The following is a 26213-nucleotide window of genomic DNA, read 5'->3' on the forward strand; positions in this document are numbered from 1 at the left end:
AGGAAGAAGGAAGAAGGAAGAAGGAAGGAAGGAAGGAAGGAAGGAAGGAAGAAAGAAAGAAAGAAAGAAAGAAAGAAAGAAAGAAAGAAAGAAAGAAAGAAAGAAAGAAAACATCCCTAAGCTTGTGAATTCTTCCCATAATTTTTTCCATCTTAGTTAATGCAACATTATTCCATCAGTTGCTCATGTCAAGTACCTTAAAGTCATCCCTAACTCCTCTCTTTTTCTCACACCCCTCATCAAATGCCAACAAATCCAAGGGCTCTTCCTTCAAAATATTTTCAGAAGGCCGGGCACAGTGGCTCATGTCTGTAATCCCAGCACTTTGGGAGGCCGAAGCAGATGGATCATCTGAGGTCAGAAGTTCAAGACCAGCCTGGCCAACACAGCGAAACCCCATCTCTACTAATAATACAAAAATTAGCCAAGTGTGGTGGCGGGTGCCTGTAATCCAGCTACTTGGGAGGCTAAGGCAGGAGAATTGCTTGAACCTGGGAGGTGGAGGTTGCAGTGAGCTGAGATGGCGCCACTGCACTCCAGCCTGAGTGACAAGGGCGAAACTTCGTCTCAAAATACATACATACACACACACACACACACACACACACACACACATATATATACATATATATGTGTATATATGTATTATATGTGTATGTGTGTCTATATACACACACATATATATACACACACACATATATATATATACACACATACACACACACACACACACACATATACACATACATATATATTTTCAGAATCTGACCACTTCTCACAACTTCTACGGTTACCACCCTGCTTCAAGCCATTATCATCTCTCATTTGGACTGCTGAGATAGCCTCCTAACTGGACTCCTTAACTTCCATTCCTGCCCTTCCTTCCACAGTCTATTCTCAACACTGTGACTCTTTTAATAAACAAGTCAGGTCATGCCATTCTTCTGCTCAAAACTCTCTAATCATTCTCCTTTTCACTCAGAGTTAAAGCTAAACTCTATACAATGGCTTACAAAGCCTTACTCAACCTGACCTCCATTACATCTATGACTTCATCAATACCTACTCTCAGCTTTGCTCACTCTGCTCCAGCTGCTCTGACCTTCTTGTTGTTCCTCTTAACACCGGGCATGCTTCCACCTCAAAATCCTGCAGAAGTTTTTCCTCTTCTTGAAATAGTCTCCCCGACCGTAGACGTCTTCATAGCTAGCTTTCTCACCATTTTTAAGTCATTGCTTATATTTCATACGGTACTCCCCCACCTCTTGCATTCCCAAACCTCCTCATCTTGCTCTATCTTTTCAATAAGTCTTGCCACCTTCTTTTTTTTTTGAGACTGAGTCTCACTCTGTCGCCCACACTGGAATGCAGTGACATGATCTTAGCTCACTGCAACCTCCGCCTCCCAGGTTCAAGCAATTCTCCTGCCTCAGCCTCCTGAGTAGCTGGGACTACAGGCTTGTGTCACCACGCTTGGCTACTTTTTGTATTTTTTAGTAGAGACGGGGTTTCACCATATTGGTCAGGCTGGTCTCGAACTCCTGACCTCGTGATCTGCCTGCCTCGGCCTCCCAAAGTGCTGGGATTACAGGCATGAGCCACTGTGCCCGGCCTAAGTCTTGTCACCTTCTAATCAATGATTTCTTTATTTAATATTTTCATCTCGTTATTGTCTGTTTCTCACTGTTGGAATGTAAGTTCCTCTAGAGCAACAATTTTTCAGTGTTTTGTTAACTAATGAATCCACCCCCCAATTTAAAACTGTGTCTGGTATCTGGTAGGTGTTCAATAAATAGTTGTTCAATAAATCAGTAAATGAAGGAATCAAAAATGGCCTTTAAAAATAAACACATTAAAAATGTTCAAATATATGAAGAACAAAAGAGAAACCATGAAACAAATAGGACAATATGACAAAATAGTTTTAAAAGTAGATGCCTCACTGGGCAGTAAGAGACATAGATACTGAGATCAGACAGATCTGGGTTTGAATCCTGGCTCTGACATTTACTGTGTGACCTTGGGCAACTTATTTAATAGCAAGACTCTGATATTTGCCATCTGTAAAACTGGAATGATAATGCCTCATAGGTCTGTTGCCGGAGTTAAGCACCCAGCAAAATGCACAAATAGGAAGCTGTCAAGACACTTTAGTTTTCAGTGTTATTATTCTTCTTCAGGGCTGACCTTCTTTGACTACTTTTTAGAATCTTAAATACGTATCTGTTGAATGAATAAATGACTAAATGCCTACCATATAGTAGGTTTTAAAATCAATGCAAGATGCTCTCATGATTATTCCCTAAACCGGGTTTGTCCTGGCCTTTCATTTGCACATAATCAGCTCTAGCAGACTGTTTCTGTGTTGTCTGCTTGTATCCTACCCAGCCCTTGGTTCATGCTCAGAGACAGCTGCTTCTGAAGATGCCACCCACCTGCCACCTCCTGCAACAATGGATTTGGATGCAAAAGCAATCTGATAATGCACAAGCTCCAATTCTGCCAAACATGCCTGTTTAGTGTAACATGGCTAAGGAGCAACCTATCTCTAGGGATGGATGGCAGAACGTGAGTGGCTACTAACATAAGTCACCTACACTCATCATTAAGAGAAGTATTTGGGAGTCAATTAAAAAGGAGATCCAAACCATATCACTAGAGATAATTTTTCTGCACACCTGACACAAGACATTTCTGTGTACTCTCACTTAATGTCTTGTGTGTTATGAGGATTTCCAGTATGGCTGGTAGGAACAAGAACTATTCCCAACCCTTTGTGAGTACTAGCATTGTTCTCTGTAATCCTCTGGAATGCTTTTCCCCTAGCCCCACTTCAAGTAGCTTCCTCAAGTTAATATGACAATCAATATGCTGCTGAATACTAGAGGGGGGCCCTCACAGATCTCTGGCATTCTTTCTCCATGCAGCTCTCTCTTCTCTAGGACTCTGCTAGCAAACTTCGTCTCCCTATACTCTCACCTCAATGTCAACTCAGGCAGTCCACTGGGCTCCATGTGTTCTCCCTCTCTGCAATGTGGCCTAGAAACTTGCTATGTAGTAAGCTCTGGTAACTGTGGAGCTCCTCTCATTGATTTCCAATTGCTCAAGAATCTGTGGCCTTTGCTGCCTGCTGGCCATTATCATGAAAACTGTTACGACATATAGTTTGTCTGTTTTACTTTTGCCTGTTTCAGGTAGGCAAGTTAACCTGGCCCCCTCACTCCATCTCGGCTGGAGGCAGAAGTCTCACAATTTCATGGAATATTATACAGTTTTTAAAAATGATCAATGTGACTGTAGAAAAAAATGGAACTTAGTGATAAGTGGAAGCCAAGGGTATGCCGTAGAATGTAAGCTATATTTTTCATTGTAACTACATGAAAAATATATACGTTGGTGGACTAAGACTGAATGGGAATAAGCAAAATTAAACAGCAGCTGTGTCACAGCAGTGGGGTTATGTATTTCTTTTTTTTTAACCCACTTTTCTCTAAATATTATAATTACTTAGGCATTATATGTTTTGTAAAATAAGAATATTTTAATCCAGCTTTCTTCGACACATACTAAGTTTAAGGACTTTGAATTCTTCACACACAGTACACTATAAACCCTGGATAAATACTTATTTACTGACAGGCTGATGAAGCAAGCCTGAGAGCTGTGTAGATGTTGCACTGATTGCTGGAGCTATACGGTTGCCTTGGCCCCTTTTCCTAGCATACCTGTAATTAGTTTGTGTGTAAAGAGAACATTGCTCTGTCTAAATTAGCATTCTTCTACCTAATTTCCTCTTTGTTTCATACTTCTTTGAACAGAATATTAGGTTAAGCAGAGGTACTCATTCAGAATGGAGAAAGTTTTATTTACATAGACATACTTTGTTAAATGAGCAATACTTGGAAAATTCAATACAAAATCAGCACTTCACGTTTAAAATATGTGCTCATGGCATCTCCATGTTACAGGAGAACTTAAATACTGAAAGGACCTGCTATCTGCACTGATCCCAGTACAAATTCATTCAGGCAGAACACATGGAGGCCTGAAAATCAAAGTTAGAGTCTATGCATGCAGCCTGTTTATACTGCTCTTGAAATCCCTTTACCAAATATTTGAAGAGTTCTATAAAAATAACAGAGTGCTTTAACATAGAGTACTCATTTGTGCATCTAATATTTATGACTGCCTACTATGTGTAACAAGCCTTGTTCAAAATACTGGGGATATGCTGACCACCAAGACAGCCAATGGTCTCTCCTCTCACAGAGATTTCATTCTATTACAGGAGTAAAATAAATATCCCGGTAAGATTACTTTGAGCATTATTATATGCCTATGAGGTAGCCTGGCAGAGATTATTATTACTACTTCCATTTTACAGATGAGGAAACTGAGGCTGTTTGAGGTAAAATAACTTTCCCCAGGCCATGTAACTGGTAAGGGCAGAATCAGGAATCAAACCCTTGTCTTCTGATGTCTCAGCCATGTTTTCTCTCTGTAGCACTGTTACCACTGTGGTGATCCAGCCTATCAGCTGTGGTACATGCACCCATGGAGTAGCATGTAAGGTGAGGAACCACCCTGTCACTTTTTAACGTGGGAAATGCCTTCTGAGATACCTCTTCTGTTCTTCTCTACCTCTCTCCTTGCAGTTTGATTTTATTTCCCAGACGAGAGTTTCATCAGATCACTGAGGGTAGACCCAGGTTTTAAATTTATATTAATGTGTATCTCTTAAGGATTCTTTCTAGTAATATCCGGTTAATGAATAAACGGATGATACATTCATTGTCTTAGAGAACGGATGCAGACAACCTAGGCTAATTAGGCACTGGGTTCTGGCCTTCATGGCTTTCTTTCTTTTTTTTTTTTTTTTTTTGAGACGGAGTCTCGCTCTGTCGCCCAGGCTGGAGTGCAGTGGCGCAATCTCAGCTCACTGCAAGCTCTGCCTCCCGGGTTCACGCCATTCTCCCTGCCTCAGCCTCCCAAGTAGCTGGGACTACAGGCGCCCGCCACCACGCCCGGCTAATTTTTTGTACTTTTAGTAGAGACGGGGTTTCACCGAGTTAGCCAGGAAGGTCTTGATCTCCTGACCTTGTGATCCGCCCGCCTCGGCCTCCCAAAGTGCTGTGATTACAGGTGTGAGCCACTGTGCCCGGCCGCCTTCATGGCTTTCTACACCATGCAGGTCAGTAAACTTTCATTATGAAATGTACTCACAAGGCAAAAAGACCCTGAACAACATCTGGGATAGAGTTTAGCTTAATTCTTTTTCAAGCACTACAGGGACCATTCCAAGTCTGGCAGTTACTGGCTCCTAATAAGAAATGTCTACAAGATGGCAACTGTGGAACACTGCTCATGTGTCACGTCCATAGGACATACTTCTTGGTAACACACATTAACTAAATAATCAACATCACATGGATAAGGGTCCAAGATTGTAGTCTGTGGTCCTCAATGTACATACGTCTGAGATAGCAGCAGCAGCGGCAGCAGAGGTAGCAGCAGCAGGTTCAACATACACGACTTCCATGCTAGTATGTCCTCTTTGACCTTGAGAGCTACTATAAATAGGTAAAAAGAGAGATGGTAAGCATATCTCACTTGCCATTTAAATCAAAATTTTCTATCATACAATAAAAAGGTTCAAATAAAAACTATTTGTTTTATTTTCCCTACTACAGAACATCATTAATCTTTGAGGTATCATTTTTCCCACAAAGTTGTTCTGCACATCTACACACAAAAAAATCATCTGGACCCTCATTAGAATGAAGTTTGCTGCAGGTCTCAATGCCTTTTTAACAGTGGGGAGCAAACCGGTATTTTTAAAGCCAAGGTGTATGAGTGAATATTCTTTTTCAATTTTTAAACCAACTGCAATTACAAAAAAAATGCCTTTAGGCCCAATTTAATTTTGTTTCTTGTAATTAGAGAAACTCTCCATTCTCGGGGCTCATTAACAATTCATTTCTATCAAAATTAGAATTTTGATGCTCAAGGTAAGATGCAGCTTCATGGCACACTAGAGGCTAAATACTAGCTTACTTTTCACCAATTAAGTATGGGGGGGAGAAAATATGAATGAATGAGAATCTTATTTTTAATACTAATAATAGTGTTTCAAGCCTTAAAAATTTCATAACTGAGATTCTGTTATTGAAATGTATTTTGTTTTCACGAGTTTTTCTTTTGAAAAGCCCCTATTACTCCACAAAATGAGAAATTAAAGTCTGATGATAAATATTATAAAAAACAAGACCTCAGAGCAGCAAGACAGTGGCAAAATGATATCTATAAAACTTTCGAAGCATATTCAGAGACACCGTAATTAAGAGAAAACCAGGGTTATTTCACATGGTTTCAAAAAGTGAATTCTGAGCCAATGGAGAGAAATTTTCCATTCTGTATTTCAGAGGACCCTGACAAAAATCTATTTTATTTATATCATTTATTTCTAACACTAAAAAATTAAGAGTTTGAAAAAATTTATTTCGGATATCAAAAATATGTAATATTTAGGAAGTATTTACACAGCATAAAACAACTAGTTAATAAGTTAAGTCAGTCATTCGTGTGTATAATTGGACTATATCGAATATAGAATGTTTAAAATATATAAAAAGTATATATTTAATTAAATATATTTATTAATATTTATGTTAATATTAATTAAAATAAATATGAAACATGTAAAATATAAAATATTTCTTACTCATTTGATTTTCAGTGTCATGAAACAAACATAAATGGAGTCACTTGTAAATCTGCCCACATATTATTTAAAAACAAAATTCCTATATTATTATATATTTTTAAAATAATTTTTCAATCTCCGACTAAATTTATAAGCCAAGTTATTTCTTGTATTATCTGCCTTGCAGACCATGTCGTATTCCTTGGCTTCAACTATGGGTGACTCCCACAGCTCTACCTCAAGACCTCTTCCCAAGCTGTAGACCCACATATCCAACTGCCTTCAGCACATGCATGTGGATATCTAACCTCAATTCAACATGATATAGACTCCTGTTCCCCCTCCAGTGTCTCCTACTTGGTGAACAGTGCCACCCTCCACCCAGTCACTCAAGACTGAAATCTACAAGTCACCCTAGACTCTTCCCTCTTTCTCAACTCTCTTCTACCTTATACAAATGTTTCTTATTATTTCTATCTACTTTTTCTACCGGGTGAATTTCTTCAAGGCAATGAACATGCTTTAAACTTCTTGTATCCCAGGCACTTCACACAATGGAGAGCAATTACTATGTGCTTAATGGATATTTGCTAAGTAAATAAAGGAATAAACAGATAAAACTTAGCAGTAAATTCAATCAAAATGTTTTCACATCCTTTATCCCAATCTGCTTGGATTGACAAAATTATTTTAATGGACAATTGGAGCTTCTATTTGTTCCTTAAAAGCAATCTAATACCTTTATATTGGCTTCTAAATAGTGCATAACTTTATATCTGAGATAAACAATATATGAATGTATTGCTTGTTGCATTGTCCAATATGGCAGTCACTAGGCACATGTGGCTAAATCAAAATTTAAGTTAATTTAAATTAAATACAATTTAAAATGTAGTCTTCAGTCACAGTAGCCACATTTCAAGTGCTCCATAGCTAGTGGCTACTGTGTTGGATGAAGCAGATTATAGGCCACTGCAATCATCACAGAAAGTTCTACTGGATAGTGCTGTATTAAAGGAGGCAGTAAGTTTTTCTGGACAAAACTCTCTGACAGCAATATATTGTGAAGCAAGTGTGTTTTGTTTCAAATCCACTGACTTAAACATCAAGAATATAAATAAAAGTGAATATTTTCCAAATTATTCAGTGAATTTACATTTTTTGCCTCTCCATAAGTTAATATAAATGGCAAATATTTGATGTAGAATATAAAAGTCACAGGCACTCTGGGAGGCCAAGATGGAAGGATCACTTGAGCCCAGGAGTTTGAGACCAGCCAGGACAACACCGTGAGATTCCATCTCTAGAAAAAATAAAAAATAAGTCAGATTGTGGCGGTGCACGCCAGTGGTCATAGCTATTCAGGACGCTGAAGTGGGAGGATCACTTGAGCTGGGGAGGTCAAGGCTGCAGTGAGCTGTGATCACGCCAATGCACTCCAGCCTAGACGACACAGCGAGACCCGAAAACAAAACAGAACACCTCACAATTAAAAGCCACAGAGAAGCACTTACAATTTTAAAGAAAAACATTAGAGAATATTTCATACCTAACTAGTTTGTGCGTGTAAATAATGAATTCAGGCTCAGGATATGGGATATAACATGTAACAGAGGGTTTGCAGCCATATCCACTGCTGGCCTTTGGGTAGGAACAGATACAAGCACAACTTTCTTTTTTCCAAGTTGTATCACTTAATTTTTCAAAAGAAGGAGAAAGATCAAAGAACATTTTGACAGTTGTAGTTACATAAAAGAACACCTAATTCTACAAAGACGAGTACCTCTGTTTCATCATGTAAAATCTCAAAATGTTACTCTTAAATTGAGCCCTTCATGTTTCTTCTCTCTCTTCATTTTAAATATTTTACCGAGATTTGATATCCATTGGTAAAGTGCCTAACACTGCTGAATTACTTTAATGCAAGGTTGTTCTTGGCTTAAAATATCATCTACTTCTATTTGCTGCATAAATGAAACTGTAAATATGAAAAAGATGTCAAAGGAATGCTATCCTTTCATACGTCAATGGAGTACAAACTAAGGTGTGTTTTGAACAGTTGTGGCAGAGAGTCAGGAAACTGATGACAGTAAAAATATAATCCTAAATGTCTCTCCCTATTTAATTTACAGCTGAGATTATATAATCCGAAGTGATGGAAGGAAAGAAAACCAGATTTCCTTTCTTGGTTGCAGGTTATGAACAAAGTTTAAGAAGCTAATTTTTAAGGCTACTCTAACCAAGGCTAGTCTACAGGCTCTCAGAGGAAGCTCACTACCATGCCCTGTCTGAAATGTAAAATCTTGAGTCAAGGATCAGGTATCAACTTTTCCTTCAAATCCAACTGCATCTCAGCCATCCCTGATAACTAGATACTAGCAGCTCCAAAGCCTACCTCTCCTCAAGAGTCATTAAGTTCTTAGAAGAGGATTCCTGTTAAGTGGCTCCCTAGGAATTAAGCCTGAAACAGCCTCTCTTTGCCCCAGCCCCCTACCATTTTATTCAGTATTCTAGGCATGCCATGGAAGGTGAACAGAAGCTGGGGTCACACACCCTCCATATTGGTCAATTATACCTAAATAAAGCTAGAAAAAATATTTTTCTCAACTCCACATGCAAAAAGTGAAAACAAAATTCTGAAAAATTAAAAAAAAAAAAAGTACATTGTAATCTATAGAGTCCCCATAAGTGTGGTCAGCTCAAATGCCTTCATTAGCCATTCTTTCATTGACCACCCTAAGTCTCTAAGTTTCTATTCCACTTAACTATATGATTTGAGAGGTATGATACTGTAATTTGCTTTATAATTGTTCTTTTGTAATTTTAATTCTCTCTCCTAGAAAACGTCTTCCTGCAAGATGAGTTCTGCATGCGCTATCATTTCTCTATTCCTTTGGAGCCAAGAAGCAGGTGCTCTAGTGTTAAGATGAGCAGAATAGGGATCAAGAGCCTGGGTTTTGTGACTTGAAACTGCACTGAGAGACTTGGGAACATTGCTGTTGCTATAGATCACCTAGATCAATATCCTCCTTTGAAGGGGAGAAGAGAAGTGTGTTCTGTGGCTACAGGGCTCTGCATACAATATACACTTGTAAATATCCTCTGAATCAATGTACAAATCTTGATCCTTCCAAATACAAAATAACTATACTGCCTTCTAAATATTTGACCGGTCCTTCTCTTTCAATATAGCAAATTTAACTAACTAAATAATTGGAGACCGTTGTCTTAACAGATTTACATTATTTGAAGATGAATTTAGTTCATTTTAGGAACCTTAGCTAAAGGCAGACAGTCAATGGATGTAATTTTGATCGGTTCAGAATATCAGTAACTTGAAGTGAATGTTTCATCATCACCCTCAATAATCTTAAGGTAATTGCTAACTAACCATATTCCCTACCCACAACCAATCTCATCTCTGACTGACAGAAAAGACACTATCATTTACCAAGTTCCTACTATGGGGTCTGTATCTTTTACATATTACCTTTCTGAGTCCTACAATAACTCAATGACATATGTTCTGTTATTGTCTCCACTTTATAGATGAGGAAAATAAAGCTTTATAACGTGAATAACATATAAGTTCACAACTAGTAAATGACAAAGCCAGAATATGAACCCAGTCTGCTAACTCCTTATACCAGTAAGGGCAATAGTTGTGTCACCATTAGGGAGTAATAAAATAATCTCTAGTTTTGTTTAATCCCAGCCAGAAATGCCTTGATTTTGTCATGCCACACATCCAATATGCCCTAATTTGTTTATTTTTACTTTTATTTTTTATTTTGATTTGTGTGTGTACATAGTAGGTGTATATATTTATGGGGTACATGAAATGTTTTGATACAGGCATGTGATGCCTTCTTTTGTCTCTATTACCAAAATGTGTATGTCTTTGAAATCGATAGGCCCATATGTTAAGATCAGTTCCATCACTTTATATTCACACCACAAGTTAACCCACTAACATCCTCCACAGAATGAACTGCAGATAACTATGAGCTACTACCAACTTTGCCAGGTAGTTTGTGCACACTATTGTTTCCAGAAAGGATGCGATCTTGACCCACTCCTGGCTCTTTCTTAGTTTTGCCTCTGGAAAGCCACTGCTTTTCAGTATGGAAGCATACCAACTTCCCAAGTCAATCTACTAATATTAAATTTTCCAAAATCAACTTGCCAGGAGACAAATGGACTGAATGAACATGAATCAAAGCATCAATTTGTCAAATTATCCAAATATATTAATTTACCAAAAACCTGTTTCTTTAAGCTATTCATAAAATTTTAAGTGTGCTGAGTTGGCAGAGTTTAAGACTATTGTAGGAAGGAAGGATTTCAGAGTCCTGAGGGCTTCAGACACCTGCTGAGTTCCTCATCTCCTTCTCTCATGGACTCATTTCCTCCCAACCCAACGTCAGGGGTTGGTAGCCCAAGCTGTGCTGGATGCTGGTTCTCCTTTGTTTCTTTCCCCCATCGCAAGTTCCCTTCTCTTGTCCCCTGCTCAATTCAGCTGAAGCAGTAAGGGACCTGGGGTACAGACAAATGGAACCTTCCTTAAAATGTTAACAGAAAAATTGGCCAAGCACAATATATCCTAAGTATCTTCAAAAACTGTTAAAATATTTCAATCCACTCTAAGTCATTAAGCTTTGTCAGAGTTCACAGATACTAGTTTGGGGAAAATGGTAAATTTGGCAAATGAGTCATTTGATGATATTGTTGATAAAATCTGAAAACATGCTAAATCATTGAAAAATTAGAAAATGAATTCTTTAAAAATGTATTATTAAATTAGCATAAACTAAAAACATTCATATGAAGTCCTGAAATTGTTTTTATTCATAAGAATGGTAAACCATTCTGCAACTTTTAACTTTTTACAAATTAAACATTCCTTAAAATGTTGAAAATAATATCCATTGACTATAATCAAGAATGTAGTCATTGCATATAATCAAGAATAATACATTGATATGAACAGATACTTAGTATACTGAATAGATAAGGGTTTTGTCCAAACTATGGCCTGTGAGCCAAAATCAGCAGCAGCCTGTTTTTTACAACGTAAGAATGGATTTGGAAATTTGAAAAAACACGAGCAGGTGATTGGTTTCTTTCTCTCCAATGGAAGCAGAGGCAATGGACAACTTACAGCCAGAGAAGCCCATTGCATTCTCACTTGGGAGAGATCTTAATGGGCCTGAAGCTGCTCAAGATCATGGTTTCTTGCTAACAAAGGGACAACAAATCCCATCGTTTACCACCTTAGCATATGAATGTTTTAGGAAACTCTTCCTGAGTGACTGCTTCCAGAAATTTTCTTTTGGCTTAAGAAATTAACTTTTAGTCACAAAAAGTTCTGTCTTTTTTTGATGTGAGGGAAAAGTATGATATTTCATTCAGATATTCTGAATGGAAGGAATGCGCTATTTGAATTTACCAGTTCTCTCCAGCAGAGTAATTTATTACCCCAGGGAGTAAAAGGATGGAAAAGGAAAATGTCTGGGGGGTGTGTGTGTGTGTACACGTGTGTACACGCCTATGGTGTGTATTAGGATTGAGAGATAGGCAGAAAGTGAAACAAGATGACTCAGGAAATAATGCACCCTTCTCCTCTCCAATTCCCTAACCTGAGCATCACACCCCTTACTGCTCCCTGGCCACAGCATGAAGAGGACTGACTTTCATGAGACAACGAGTTAGGGTCTATACGCATCTTTCCATTTCAGCCTTCCTGTCTTCCTGTATGAGACACAGATATGGATTCTTGTGGCTTTCAAAATCATATTCTTTGAGTGGGTTAACATATATATATATCTGATATATCTGAAGCTGATACATGACTGAAACTACACCATACAGATTAATTCAGATAATTTTACATATCAGAAAATGAAGATTTAAAACAAAATGTTGAATTTCAACTATTTAGAACATGAGGTCCCTTTTATCTGGCAGGTAATTACTTTTATGGCATAGCTAAGAAAATTCAATTCTTCTTTTAGCTGTATGGTAAAGACTTGCTTCAAATAATTACTAATATACAACTAAAAAGAAGCCAAATGGTGTGACTCGGATACATTTAGGTGTTTTACAAAGGATGAAGTCAAAATGGGAAAATTTCCACTAAAATCATACTCCATCCATTTCATAGAAACCATCACTCTCTAAAGGGCCATTTTGAATTCCTCTAATGTGCTTTTTTTGGTTACACCAGTTTTTCACAAACACATCAAAAGAGGAAAAACAGCGAACGGCACTTGGTGGTATTTCCTCACCAGAATTAAAAAAAATAAGTAATGCACAATATTCATTACACTTAAAAAGTAAATATGATCATCAACATGGTAGAAATCTTAGTCTCATATACCCTGAAGAGCAAGTAATCTATGGTAAGAGTTGCCCTAATGTCAAATAATAAAAAGACAAAACAGAAAAGTGAACACTAAGTCAACAAAAACTCTATTGCTCTAAAATTAACCAAAAAAGTTTCAAGGTTTTGTCATCTCAAAAAGAATATTGCTGATATTGGCTTCCTCTGAGCAGTGTAGAAATATTAAGTAAACATGAAAGTAACTTTAGAATCTGATTAGTGTTCTGTGGTCCGCCCCCTGCCCCTTTTCAAACGTAGAGAAGGCAATGTATAGCTTTGGTTGGTGAGTCACTGGAAAATGCCTGGATGCCAGTTGCTAACACTAAAGACATTCATGGGCAGAATGAATGTCAAGGCTACACAGTTCCCCATCATATATTTGTGGAAAATTCATTCCAGGAGAAATTCATAAATCAGACACAAGACTATACTAAGACCAGAACTGTGTGGTAAGATATAAAGAAAGTTTGCTCTGTTCCCACTAACTAATAAGCCCTTAAGGCCAAGCCTTCCAGCTGAGGACAGGATGTTCTATAGGGATGCATCTCTCACTCAAAGAAGACAGGGTTTTTGAACGACTAGAACTGACAGCTCAGATATAATTTCTACAGTTTGTAAGGTACTACATTGACTTTTATATTTCATTATTTTCATATTTGGATCCATTATCAAATATTTTTCCAGTCTAAAAACTATTTTATGAATTAATGTTTGTCACTATTCAGTTAAAATCGTTTGCTTTCACTTCAATGAAACAAGACACACACAAACACACATACACAAACACACACACATTTTTACATCATAAAACAGGGCAGGTCCAACTTCTTTTTAATACAGCCAGTAACTTTAGAGCACCTGGACTAGGTCCATATGTTCATGCTAAGGTTTTGCCAAAGAGCCCATGTTTTATTTGGCATCTGAGTCTTCCTACTTTTGTAACCCACTCAGTCATCCCTCTAAGGTAACATGGTGTATGGTTTTTCTGTCACTTTTATAAGACTATTATTGAGCCAGTTGGGGAAATAAAGCAACAGAGACCAGTCAAGTCCCAGCACATGTTAAAAGAAAATGTTTTATGTCTTTGCTACTTATTAAAACGCTAATGGCCTATGTGTTGGCTGTGCAAATATGAGATATGATTTGAAGTTTGCCCTTGTTTTCTTTTTGTTCTGAAAATCAGCTCTGTTAGTTTCCAATGGCAAGATGGACCCATGGATAAACACATGACTGTATTCTAGAAATCAGAAAATGAGTTAATTGAATAAAATGAGCTGGTCTGTGTACTGAGGGAGACAGAAGCTGAATGCAATTTGGATCCCACTCTTAGCAAGCTTTTGATTTTCTAGAAGAGCTAAGTCAGTCTCTGTGATCTCAAGGCAAAGTGGAGAGTGTCAGTAGGAGAGTAGAAAGCAGGGAGGAAGAGCTCTTCCGAACTGGGCACCAGGAGGAACTTCTCAGAGAGGGAAGATGGAACTGTTTCTTGAGGGGTGAGAAGGATTCAAGTATACAAAATACAGAGGGGAAAAACGTTTTAGTCCATGTAGAAATAGTGAATGAACTTAAATGGCATTTATGCAGAATGGTGTAGCTTCTTGTAATATTGTGGTTTCTCATTTAGTTGTACATCTCAGCATTAGGCAGCAAGTTTTATGAGGACAGGCACAGTAGTGGGCACTGCAAACACAGTTTCATGGATCTTACAGTTTCATGGGAAATCCAGACAATGAATGATTAGTTTAGAGATAACTATAAAGTTAAAAATTGTAATAAGTATGATTAAGGAAAAGGGCAGAATGCCAGAGGAGAGAATATAAAATGAACTTACGGGAACGAGTATAAGCCAACTATTGAGCAACATAACGGAAAAATATTTCAGGTTGAGGACACAAACATGTGCAAAGACTCTATGTTGGAAGAGTGTTGAGAATTCACAGAAAAGAGAAGCCAGGGAGGCTGAAGTCTGACAGACAAAAAGGAATATAACACAAAATGAGGTTTCAGAAATAAGTAGGCATGAGAGCAGTATGCTTTACAGACCATACAAAAGGAGTTTGGATTTTATTCTAAGTGCAATGGGAAAAGCACTGAAAGTTTTTGAGCAGGACAGTAACAAGATCATATTTCAACAAATGATATTGGAACAACTGGACATCCATATACCAAAAACAATGAACTCTGACCTAAATTTCACACCTTGTAAAAATATTAACTGAAAATAGATCATAGATACAAACTTAAAATCCAGAATGATAAAACTGTTAGGAAAAAAAAATTAAAAATGTTTATGTGGCCTTGGTTTGGTAATGAATTCTTAAGACATGATACCAAAAGCAATCCATCAAAGAAAAAAAATAACAAAATATTCCTTCCTTAAAATGAAAACCCTTTGTTCTGCAAAATACACTGTTAAGAGAATGAAAATAGAAGTCCCAGACTTGAGAAAGTACTTGCATATCAAATATTGAACAAAGAACTTGTATCCAGAATGTATAAAGAATTCTCAAAACTCATAGACTGTGGTGAGGATGAAATGAGCTAAGATGTGTTTAGAATACTCTGAACCGTGTCTGATACATAGTAAGCACTCAGCAAGTGTTGTTACTGCTTTTCTTCTGTTTTTTTTTTTTTTTTTTTTTCACTTTAAGTTCTAGGGTACATGTGCACAACGTGCAGGTTTGTTACATAGGTATACACATGTGCCATGTTGGTTTGCTGCACCCATCAACTTGACATTTACATTACGTATTTCTCCTAATGCTTTCTCTCCCCCATTCACCATTCCCTGAAAGGTCCCAGTGTGTGATGTTTCCCGCCCTGTGTCCAAGCGTTCTCATTGTTCAGTTCCCACCTATGAGTGAGAACATGTGGTGTTTGGTTTTCTCTCCTTGTGATAGTTTGCTGGGAATGATGGTTTTATATGAGTATGATTTCATAGTTGAGGATACCAAGGTTCGGGGAAGTCAAGCTGCTAAATTTATACAGCAATAAGTGACAAACCCAGAATTTGAACCCAGATTGTTAGCTTTGGAGACCACATTTTTAATTTTTACTGCTCTGACTTTACAAAATTAATATTAGAACAACGTTTGCAGGATGCTGAAAAGATTAAAGACAGTGAATATGAGAAAATATTTTGTGAATAAAAAATGAAACAAAAAAAGAATTCTCAAAACTCAGTAAGAAAACAAACAACAAAATTTTAAAATTAGGCAAAAGATTAAAACATACACTTTGTCAAAGAAGATGCAATGATGGAAAATGATGAAAAGATATTCAACATTATTAGTCCTTAGGGGGAATGCAAATTAAAACTATAACTCAATACCACTATGTGCCTATTAGTGGCTATAATTTAAAAAAATGACAACACCTTCGATGCATGCAACAACTCGGATGAATCTTAAAGGAATTGTGCTGAGAGAAAGAAGCCAGTCTCTAAAGATTGCATACTGTATGACTCCATTTATATGATATTCTCAAAAAGACAAAACTATAGGGATGAAGTATAGATCAGTGGTTGAAATGAGTTTAGGGTGAGGTGGGGTAGGGCTGACAATAAATAGGCAGGACAAGGAAGTTTTTTGAGGGATAACAGAACTGTTCTGTATTCTGATTATAGCGGTGGTTGAATGAATCTATAGCTTATTTAAAATCCACAGAACTGTATACCAAGAGGAAAAAAAAAAAAACAATGTTACTACACAATTTAACAGATAAATTGTTTAAGAAATAATTTTAAAAATGAAAATACAGGCCAGGCACGGTGGCTCATGCCTATAATCCTAGCACTTTGGGAGGCCAAGGTGGGTGGATTACCTGAGGTAAGGAGTTCAAGACCAGCCTGGCCAACAAGGTAAAACCCCATCTCTATTAAAAATGCAAAATTTAGCTGGGCCTGGTGGCAGGCATCTGTAATCCCAGCTACTCGGGAGGCTGAAGCAGGAGAATTGTTTGAACCTGGGAGGTGGAGGTTCCAGTGAGCTGAGATCACACCACTGCACTTCAACCCGGGCGACAGAGCGAGACTCCATCTCAAAAAATTTAAAAAAAAAAAAAGAAGAAAAAGAAAACACATATCCACAAAAAGCCTTTTTTAAAAGAATGTTCATTGCAGCTTTATTTGTAATAATCCAAAACTAGAAACAAATGTCCATCAAAAGGTAAATACATAACAAATTGTGGTATAGTCTTACAACAGAATACTCCTCAGCAACAAAAAGAATGAACTACTGATACATACAATTTACGCTGGGTTAGAGGGCAGAATCAACAGAATATATACTGTCTGGTTCTATTTTTATGAAGTTCTAGTAAAGGCAAAATTAATCTACAGTGAAAAAATTTAAAACAGCAGTTGCCTCTAGGTGGGAGAATGTCAGAGAAGGGGCACAAAGAAGCTTTCCAGTGTGCTGAAAACATTGTTTATCTTTAAAAATGTTTAATTAAGAAGTAAAAATTATATATTTCTGGAGTACAATATAATGTTTTGATATATGTATACACTGCGGAATGGCTAAATCAAGCTATTTAAAATATGCAAGCATTACCTCACATACTTATCATTTTTGTAGTGAAAACACTTAAAATCTACTCTCTTAACAATTTTCAAACATAAAATACAATGTTGTTAACCGTAGCCACCATGATGTACATTGTACATCTTAACAGGAATGAGGTTTACATGGGCTTCTCCATTCAAAGCTCATGGAATGATAGACTTAAGATAGGTGTATTTTACTACATGTAAATTTTACTTTACAAATGTAAATAATATTAAACTCAATTTAGAAGGTTTTCTTTTTGCAATGACATAAGTTGGCAATCCTAAAACTACTTTCTGTGCATTTGATATTTGAGCAAGTAAGTAACTATATTGAGGACAATGGGGCCAGGCCTTTGTGATTATTGGAAAAGAGTGTTGCAAATACAGAAATGGAAAGGCTAGAATGAACCCTATGGTTTTGGCTTAGAATCTGAAGCATCACTATGAACTCATGATTTGTATTATTTTATATACACTCATACACAAAGGTACACATACATATAGATGGGTAGATATGGAAATACATATAGATATATATCTTTATATGTAGGTGTATTTGTTTCCTAGTTCTGAAAACACTTAAAAGCAATAGCACACAAGTAACAATGACCACAAGTAGTGCCTAGATCTTGGTTTCTAAACACTTCCAATTAAAGAAGCTGGAGTTGCTCAGACTAAGAGAACTGGCTGATTTCTCTGAGGCAGAGAAAGTACAAAATGAACCTGAACAGTCTTGTGCCAGGTAGTAAGGGAGATGCTCAAAGAATGATGGGACACATTAAAAAGAGATGAATCAGCTGGAAGAGGCTCCCACTGGCCAATTCCGAGACAATGTGAGCACTGAAATAAGTAATAATAGTAATATATTATAAGCCAGTGAATAAATAAATAACAAATCAATGAGGCACAGGGGAAACTTCCTAACCAAAATGCCAACCAATAAATGTAGAAGGTATGATGGTGTTAGAAAATTATCAACAGGTACTAAGACTAGAGGGTAAAAATTTCTTGAGGAACAGAGTATTTACATGTCTTCAAGTACTTTCCCATAAGTTACTTAAAATTTACAAAGGGAAATTTTACTTCACAGGTGAGAAACTTGGTGGACATCTCTTCAACCATGTGATCAAAGTTAATATCCGCTTGTAAGAAATATCAACATCATCCATCTTTTGATATGTTGTACTGAGAATACAACATTGCTTCCGTGGTATTCCTGACAAAAATGCGTAACTTGACTCTAGTTAAGAAGACACATCAGACAAACCCAAATGGAGGGACATTCCATAAAATATTCAGTCTGCACTCATCACAAATTTCAAAGTTAAGAATATCAAAGGAAGTCTGGGAAACTATTCCAGACTAAAGACATATGACAACTAAATGTAATCACAATCCTAAATTGGATCTTATACCAAAAAAAAAAGCTACAAAAGATAACTGACCACATTTGAATATGGACTGTGGATTAGATAATAATATTCCACAGATACAAAAATTCCTGATTTTATAACCATACTGAGGTTATGTATTATAATAAACTTAAACACAGGAAATACATAGAAGTATTTGAGAAATAGAGGTGTACTTCCATAGTTCATAATAAATTACACACACACAAAATATCTATCTATATGAAGAGAGAGAGAGAGAGACGAGAGAGGGAAGAAAAGATGGGAAGAAGTTGAAAGAAGGAGAGAAAGGGAGAGAATGATAATAAAGCAAATGGGGCAAGCTGTAAAAAGTTGAGAGTATAGATAAAAGAGGACACATATAGTTCCTGCCAATATTCAAATAAAAAGTTAAAAAGTAAAAAAAAAAAGGCAATGGAGCTAAAGCAAAAAATGGTCCCAAGATAACAAAGAGGTAAAGCAAAAATCACTAAGCGAAAAGAGAGCTGGATGAATCGCATTCCACATCTTCAGATGACCAACACACAAACTGGGCATCTATATTGTAGAGTGACAAATGAATACTGTGAGAAACATTATTATTTGAGAAGAATATGCAGCTGTCAGAATATTTATTTAAAATTGCTTTTCATAAGATAGACAAATATGTCAGGTAATTCATCCCAGTTTTTTAAACTTTTATATTTACTAGACTCTTTTTTTCATTAGTGTCTAAACCGTCAGTGATTTCAGTGTTGCTTCAATGAGTTTTGAGTACAAATCCTTACACAGAGCTTTTCAAAAAATATTAACAACAAAATTGCTCTTATCAATCGCAAATCTAATAGTATAATGATTTTATGCTTTTGGACGATCAAAATAATTTGTCATGTAGCTGAAGATGGAGTATGGGTTGGCTAGAAGTCACATCATAAAAAAAATGATATATAAAACCCAGAATCCTGAGACTGCTATCCCTGCTACCTATGTTTTTTGATGTCTGTCCTTTTCAAGGACCAGGCCCTGTACATACTACTAACATGACTAGTTAAATGTACACCAAGAGGCTGGCTTCAAATCTAACAAATACAGCTGCATGGGAATGGGCTCAGGTTCTTTCCCTGGATGTCAGCCTGAGAAGCCCCAACTCCTTTCCTTATCTGTTAACACCAGGTGTCAGCATGTGAATTATCTCTCTGGTGGGTGTAAGAGCATAGAATCATCTGGCTGGATGTGGCCTCCAAGCTGGAAGTTTCATCATATTCAAAGTTGGCCACACCCACTTCACCCTGCAAGGAGACATGGATGCTCTTCATGGAATAACTTGGTTGTTAATGGAGAGAGTATCATCTCAGTATGGAGGTTAAAACGTACTGGCTTTAAGCAGAAAAAAAAGAACTACCTTAAATTTATAGAAAAATAATAAGAATATTGAAGAAATCACCAGACACAAACTTCAGATCATGACTGTCTGCTATGTTCACAGGTAGCCCTTTGTATTTAATAGTGTCTGTATAGATGAGTCAGGACTATAGTGTTAAATTATAATTACTCCATATTTGGAAGGACTTTCTAATTCATAATAATCTGACTTTGCATAGTATTTTACAAAACATATAGATCTTATTTCTTTTTTTTATTTGAGCCTCATACCCATTCTGCGGTAATTATCTTCACCATTTATAGATAAAGAACGTGAGACTTAACAGGCTTCTCCAAGATCACACAACCTGTAAATGGCAAAACTGAGAAGTAAAACCTGAGCATTAGTTTTTAAAAATCATAATTTTATGTTGTTTTAAAACTATACTATAAGACCTCCACAGTATTTGCCAAAGGTGACAGGTAGAATTAGGAGACTAGAATTAGTAAAAATGGCCAAGTAACGTGCAAAGGGAGAGCAGGTAGTGTTGACTGAGTCTCCACACGACATTGAAAAACAAGAGAAATAATGGTGAATGACTCTAGCAGGAGCTATTCCACAAGGCAGGGTCGAGCTGACATGATCCTGGTCCTTCCCTCACAGTTGCTCACAGGCCCTGCATGCTCTGAATGTTCCTCTCTGGTGACTCTGCTCCAGCTACACTGGCTCCTTTGCTGTTTCTCAAACATACGCTTCTGCCATGTACTTCTGCCTCAGGGACCTTGCATCTGCTCTTCCCTCTGTCTGGAATATCTCCTCCAAAATCCACGAGGCTTGCTCCTCCACTCCTTTCAGATGTTAACTCAAGTCACCTTCTTGTTGAGGCCCTTTCTGGCCACAAGAGAACCACAGGGAATTGCCAACATTACTCCATTTTTAACCTATAAAATGCCATTTCAAAATCTAGTAATATTTAACCTTCCCCCAATAACATTCCCTATCCCCCTTTCACTGCTCAATTTTTTTTCCCTTGGCCCTCATCATCTCACCTACTCTACAGTCTATTGATTTGTTTATTATCTTTCTCCTCCACCAGAATGTAATCACCATGAAGATAAGGACTTTTGCCCACTACCATATCCTTAAATCTTGGAACAGAAACTTCCACATAGTAGATGCTAAATATTTTCTGTATGAATAAGTAAGTTTCGCTGGGACTAAAGTGATAAGACTAGGCACGCTAGCCACATTTACAATGATGTGCAAGGCTCCTCCTCTGTTCAAGATGGGGCAGATATAAGGAATGGAGTCAATACGGTAAAGTATGGTAAAAAGACTCAGTACAACAAAACCTCATTAATTAGGACCATTGTACATCTTTGCAAAATTTTCCCCACACCTTTGTACAAGGTGTGTCTTCACTGAAAGAGGAATTAGGCAGGAACATTCTTTCTGGTGGAGTTGCTGACAGATGGAGTCTCCCCAGGGACCAATTCCAGTCCTGTAGCAGAGTTTCTGAGGACTTTGCAAGCACAGGTAATAGCTATCAGAACCTGGGAAATACTCGTCATTTGATTTTCCAGTGTTTTCTACTTTACTTTTGGGTAAAAATGTGCCATCTTTGTAAAAAGTATTAGGACTAACTAATTGGTATAGTCTCCTCCCTCTAAGGTGAAGTTAAAAAGAAAAATGCTTTTTCTTAGTAACATCCCTGGTCACGTACTTCCCAAAGACTCCTTGAGTTTTCTCTCTTGAATCTTTTTTTTTTTTTTTTTTTTTTTGAGACGGAGTCTCGCTCTGTCGCCCAGGCTGGAGTGCAGTGAGTGGATCCCAGCTAACTGCAAGCTCCACCTCCCGGGTTTACACCATTCTCCTGCCTCAGCCTCCTGAGGAGCTGGGACTACAGGCCCCCGCCACCATGCCCGGCTAATTTTTTGTATGTTTTTTAGTACAGACGGGGTTTCACCGTGTTAGCCAGGATGGTCTCGATCTCCTGACCTTGTGATCCACCCGTCTCGGCCTCCCAAAGTGCTGGGATTACAGACTTGAGCCACCGCGCCCGGCCTCTCTCTTGAATCTTATACCAGCCACAGCTCCTGAAACTGGTGTCCTCGTGGAATGGAGCCTAGGATAGGTTAGGTCCCAAATACAGCTATACTGCCTAACTAGCTGTGTGAATTTGGATGAAGCATACATCCTCTGCGAGTGCACTTTCTCACCTGTACAATGAGTCTAAAATCCACCTTTTAGATGTGTAGAAAATAACTGAGTAATAAACATAATATAGCATCATGAAGTATGAAGAACAAATTGCACTGTGTTAAAAGATGATGCTATGATAGGAATTTGGGCCTTACCAATACATACAACTGGGTAAATCCAAAAAGTAACTTAGTCGCTTACTTCTGACTCCAGCAGTAGCAAGACAGCAGAGGGCTACTCAATATTCACTTCTTTGCCTGACCCTCACTGACTCACAAATCCCTTACTTCTTTCTACCTTCAGTAGTCCAGGAAAGCAAGACTTTCCACTCCAGTGCATCTGTGGCCTCAATAAAAAATACCCCAGCTGTTCAGGCCCTCTCCTGGAATGAAAGATTTTTAAGCCTCAAATCTTAAACATGCACAAACAGGACATTCTACGTGGAAATACACCCTTTCTTCTAAACACTTCAAATTCCCATCTTTGTGTTTCCTTCATAAGCGTAGAAAAAACTCAGCAGAATGCTTCTTACTCTTAAAAAATTGAATTACCAAGATAAGGGAAACATTTTGGGAGCTGTAGGTCCCTATGACCTTTGTGACCAATTGCTTTTCTAACTATCCCCCAGAGGATAAAATGGAAGCCAGACTATTAATAACTAAAAATTAGAACCCTGATACAACGCAATCTCTTCTCCTTTTTAATTGAAAACATCATGGGGACAAGGGACAAGTCTATGAAAAAATCAAGCAATAGGGTACTGGTTTGCACTTTTTTCTAGCAATACTGCATAATGATTGAGAGATCTCATGGCCTGGAATGTATTACCATTTTGATAAGATCAAGTAACCAATCAGTTAATGAGCAGATGTCACTTCTGCCTACTCAATATCAGGCTCTGTGCTAGACAAGGATGAGGGTGACAGGTCCTGCCTTACAGAGCTCAGGTTAGTGGGCCAGCCAGGCCCACTAACAGTCCATCACATGAGAGCTGAAGAGACTGGGGCCAGAGTAGTGGCGATGGAGTTGGAGGAGGGAGGGATATGAGAGGGACAAGCAGTCCGGAATTAATCAGACTTTTCTTTATTAAATGCATCCGTTTTTTCCCTAAGTGTCATTTTCTATATTACTTCCTACATGATAAACAATCCATTGTCTAGTTTTGAACTTAAGGGGAAAGAGCGTGCATTCACCCACAATTGAGTCATAATTTCTTACAAAATTAGAAAAGACATAATTTTAAGCCTTCAGAAAACACTTTTCTTATGTATCTTATGAAGATTATGGCATAGATGTGGTAGTTGGCTCCTTGCTGCATCAGAATCTTTTTCATCCAATTAAGCTCTACCTTTAAATAAAATACGGGTGTCTTTGTTCTCTAAACTCTCACTATCTGAATATTTGCTACACTGATATGCTAATTTTTAAACAAAATTCATTACCCAAACCTGCTAAATAAATCTGTTTTAGGGCGCATGCAAGAATATGTTTAAGTCATGCATACCTAGACAAGAGCATGCCAGTGTGCTGCTATTGTGTCTCAGTCATTCTCCTTATAGCGTCTTGAGTTCATATTGTTTAAACATGTTGTCTTGTATGTATCTTATTCTCCACATTATTCAGTAAAAGGTCTTTTAAGAAACTAGAGAAACTAATGAAGGAAGTGGGCAAGACTAACAGGCCTATTGAAGTCCATGTACTACAAGAAAAGTTGGGAGCAATGAAGCACATTCAGAGACTGGCTAGAAGTCTTAAGTTTGGTCATGCATGTGCTCCCCACTCCTAGGAGCCAAACATAAAACACTGAAGATTCATTTAAAAATCTAGATTATGGCCAGGTGCAGCGGATCACACCTGCAATCCCAGCACTTTGGGAGGCCGAGGCGGGTGGATCACGAGGTCAGGAGTTCAAGACCAGCCTGACCAACATGGTGCAACCCAGTCTCTACTAAAAATACAAAAATTAGCCGGGCATGGTGGTGCATGCCTATAATCCCAGCTACTCAGGAGGCTGAGGCAGGAGAATCACTTGAACCTGGGAGGCGGAGGTTGCAGTGAGCCGATATTATACCAGTGCATTCCAGCCTAGGTGACAGAGTGAGACTCCGTCTCAAAAAAAAAAAAAAAATTAGATTCCATAAAAACAGCATGCTGGTACAAATAAATGTGATCATGGCATGAGCAGACATGTCACATTGTCACATTCAACACACAATTACACAATTATTAATACAAATGCAGCTTTATGTTAACAAGAATTTTTAACCAAGCAAAGGGGATGTAAATAGCTAGCCACCATGAGTTCTGTTTCTCATCCCATTGCTCTGTGTGTAGCATCAGACAATGGTTGATAGCCAATCACCTCTGTACTCTTCTGATGGGAATGGAAGATTCTCCCTGCCTTCTCTTAAATCCAGATGAACCTCAAATATTTCCTGTTTAACTCATTCCTTCACCAGCTCTGGCTTCCTTACCTCCTCCTGCCTCTGAATAGTAACAGTGACCACAGCTTCCAGCTCACTCTTCTCACCATCAGATCTCATACAAGCATGCCTTTGATCCCAAGAAACCTCTTTGAAAGTTCCCTTGTTTGCTTATTTTATTTTGGTAAGTATTACTGGCATACAGTGCACATCTTTAATATATTTAATATTATTTCATTATTTATTTACCAGTACATGTACACTGCAATGTAGAAGGAAAATGGAATCCCTTCCCAATACCAGACACTATGGTATATGCTCTTGTGGCTTACTACATACAAACGTACCTAACAATTAGTTTATCAAATGCTGAATAACTGTACAGCATTATAAATAATTTACATTTTACAGAACTCCTTTGTGGTTTGTTAAATAAGTTTATAAAGGGGTGTTAGTGGTATCTGGCAAATTAATCAGCATTTTCCTGGGGGTTAGGAATATATTTTTACTTTTCTCATGTAAAATAGTGGAATATTGGCTTCTACTCTCTGAAAATGTGTTAGTAAACAAATTTTAAAGAACATATTAGATTCACAAAAGAGGGATGCCTGTATAATTAGCAGTTACCACAAACGCATACTTGCTCTTCTACCATTTAAAAGTGTCTAAACATTACCTTTATTTTCAAGAAAAAAAGTAATGAAGTAGTATATTAAAATGCATTACCTTAATTTGAAAGTCATTACATGTCTGGGTCAGTTAAGTTTTCTCTATTTATTGCTTTAATGCTTTTTTTAAAAACAATAAAAAGCCAATCACCTGTATTTGTATTCTGTTGGAAAAACACGTGAATTATATGAGCTGGGAAAGGAAGTTCAGACTAGTAGACTGCTATTCTGGTTTTATTTATTTATTTAGTGACAGGGTCTCAGTCTGTTGCCCAGGTTGGAGTGCAGTGGCACGGTCACTGCTCACTGCAGACTTGATCTCCCAGGCTCAGTTGATCCTCCCACATCAGTCTCCCAGCTAGCTAAGACTACAAGCACATGCCACCATGCTTGGCTAATTTTTTTGTATTTTTTGTAGAAACAGGGTCTCACTATGTTGCTCAAGCTGGTCTCAAACTCTTGGGCTCAAGGGATCCTCCTGCCTCAGCCTCCCAAAGTTCTGGGACTACAGACATGAGCCACCATCCCTGGCCCA

At 37.7% G+C, this 26213-nt stretch overlaps 1 protein-coding gene across 1 annotated transcript in view; it reads right to left on the reverse strand.

The window, feature by feature from the left end:
• Positions 1 to 26213, reverse strand: part of PASD1 (PAS domain containing repressor 1) — a 72723-nt gene that overhangs the window by 21056 nt on the left and 25454 nt on the right. The window contains exon 8 of the mRNA XM_023202275.1: positions 5474 to 5570. Within this exon, the coding sequence (XP_023058043.1) occupies positions 5474 to 5570 (97 nt within the window). The remainder of the gene's footprint in view (positions 1 to 5473; positions 5571 to 26213) is intronic.

Source organism: Piliocolobus tephrosceles, chromosome 12 (assembly GCF_002776525.5).
Source record: "Piliocolobus tephrosceles isolate RC106 chromosome 12, ASM277652v3, whole genome shotgun sequence".
NCBI classification, from domain to species: domain Eukaryota; kingdom Metazoa; phylum Chordata; class Mammalia; order Primates; family Cercopithecidae; genus Piliocolobus; species Piliocolobus tephrosceles.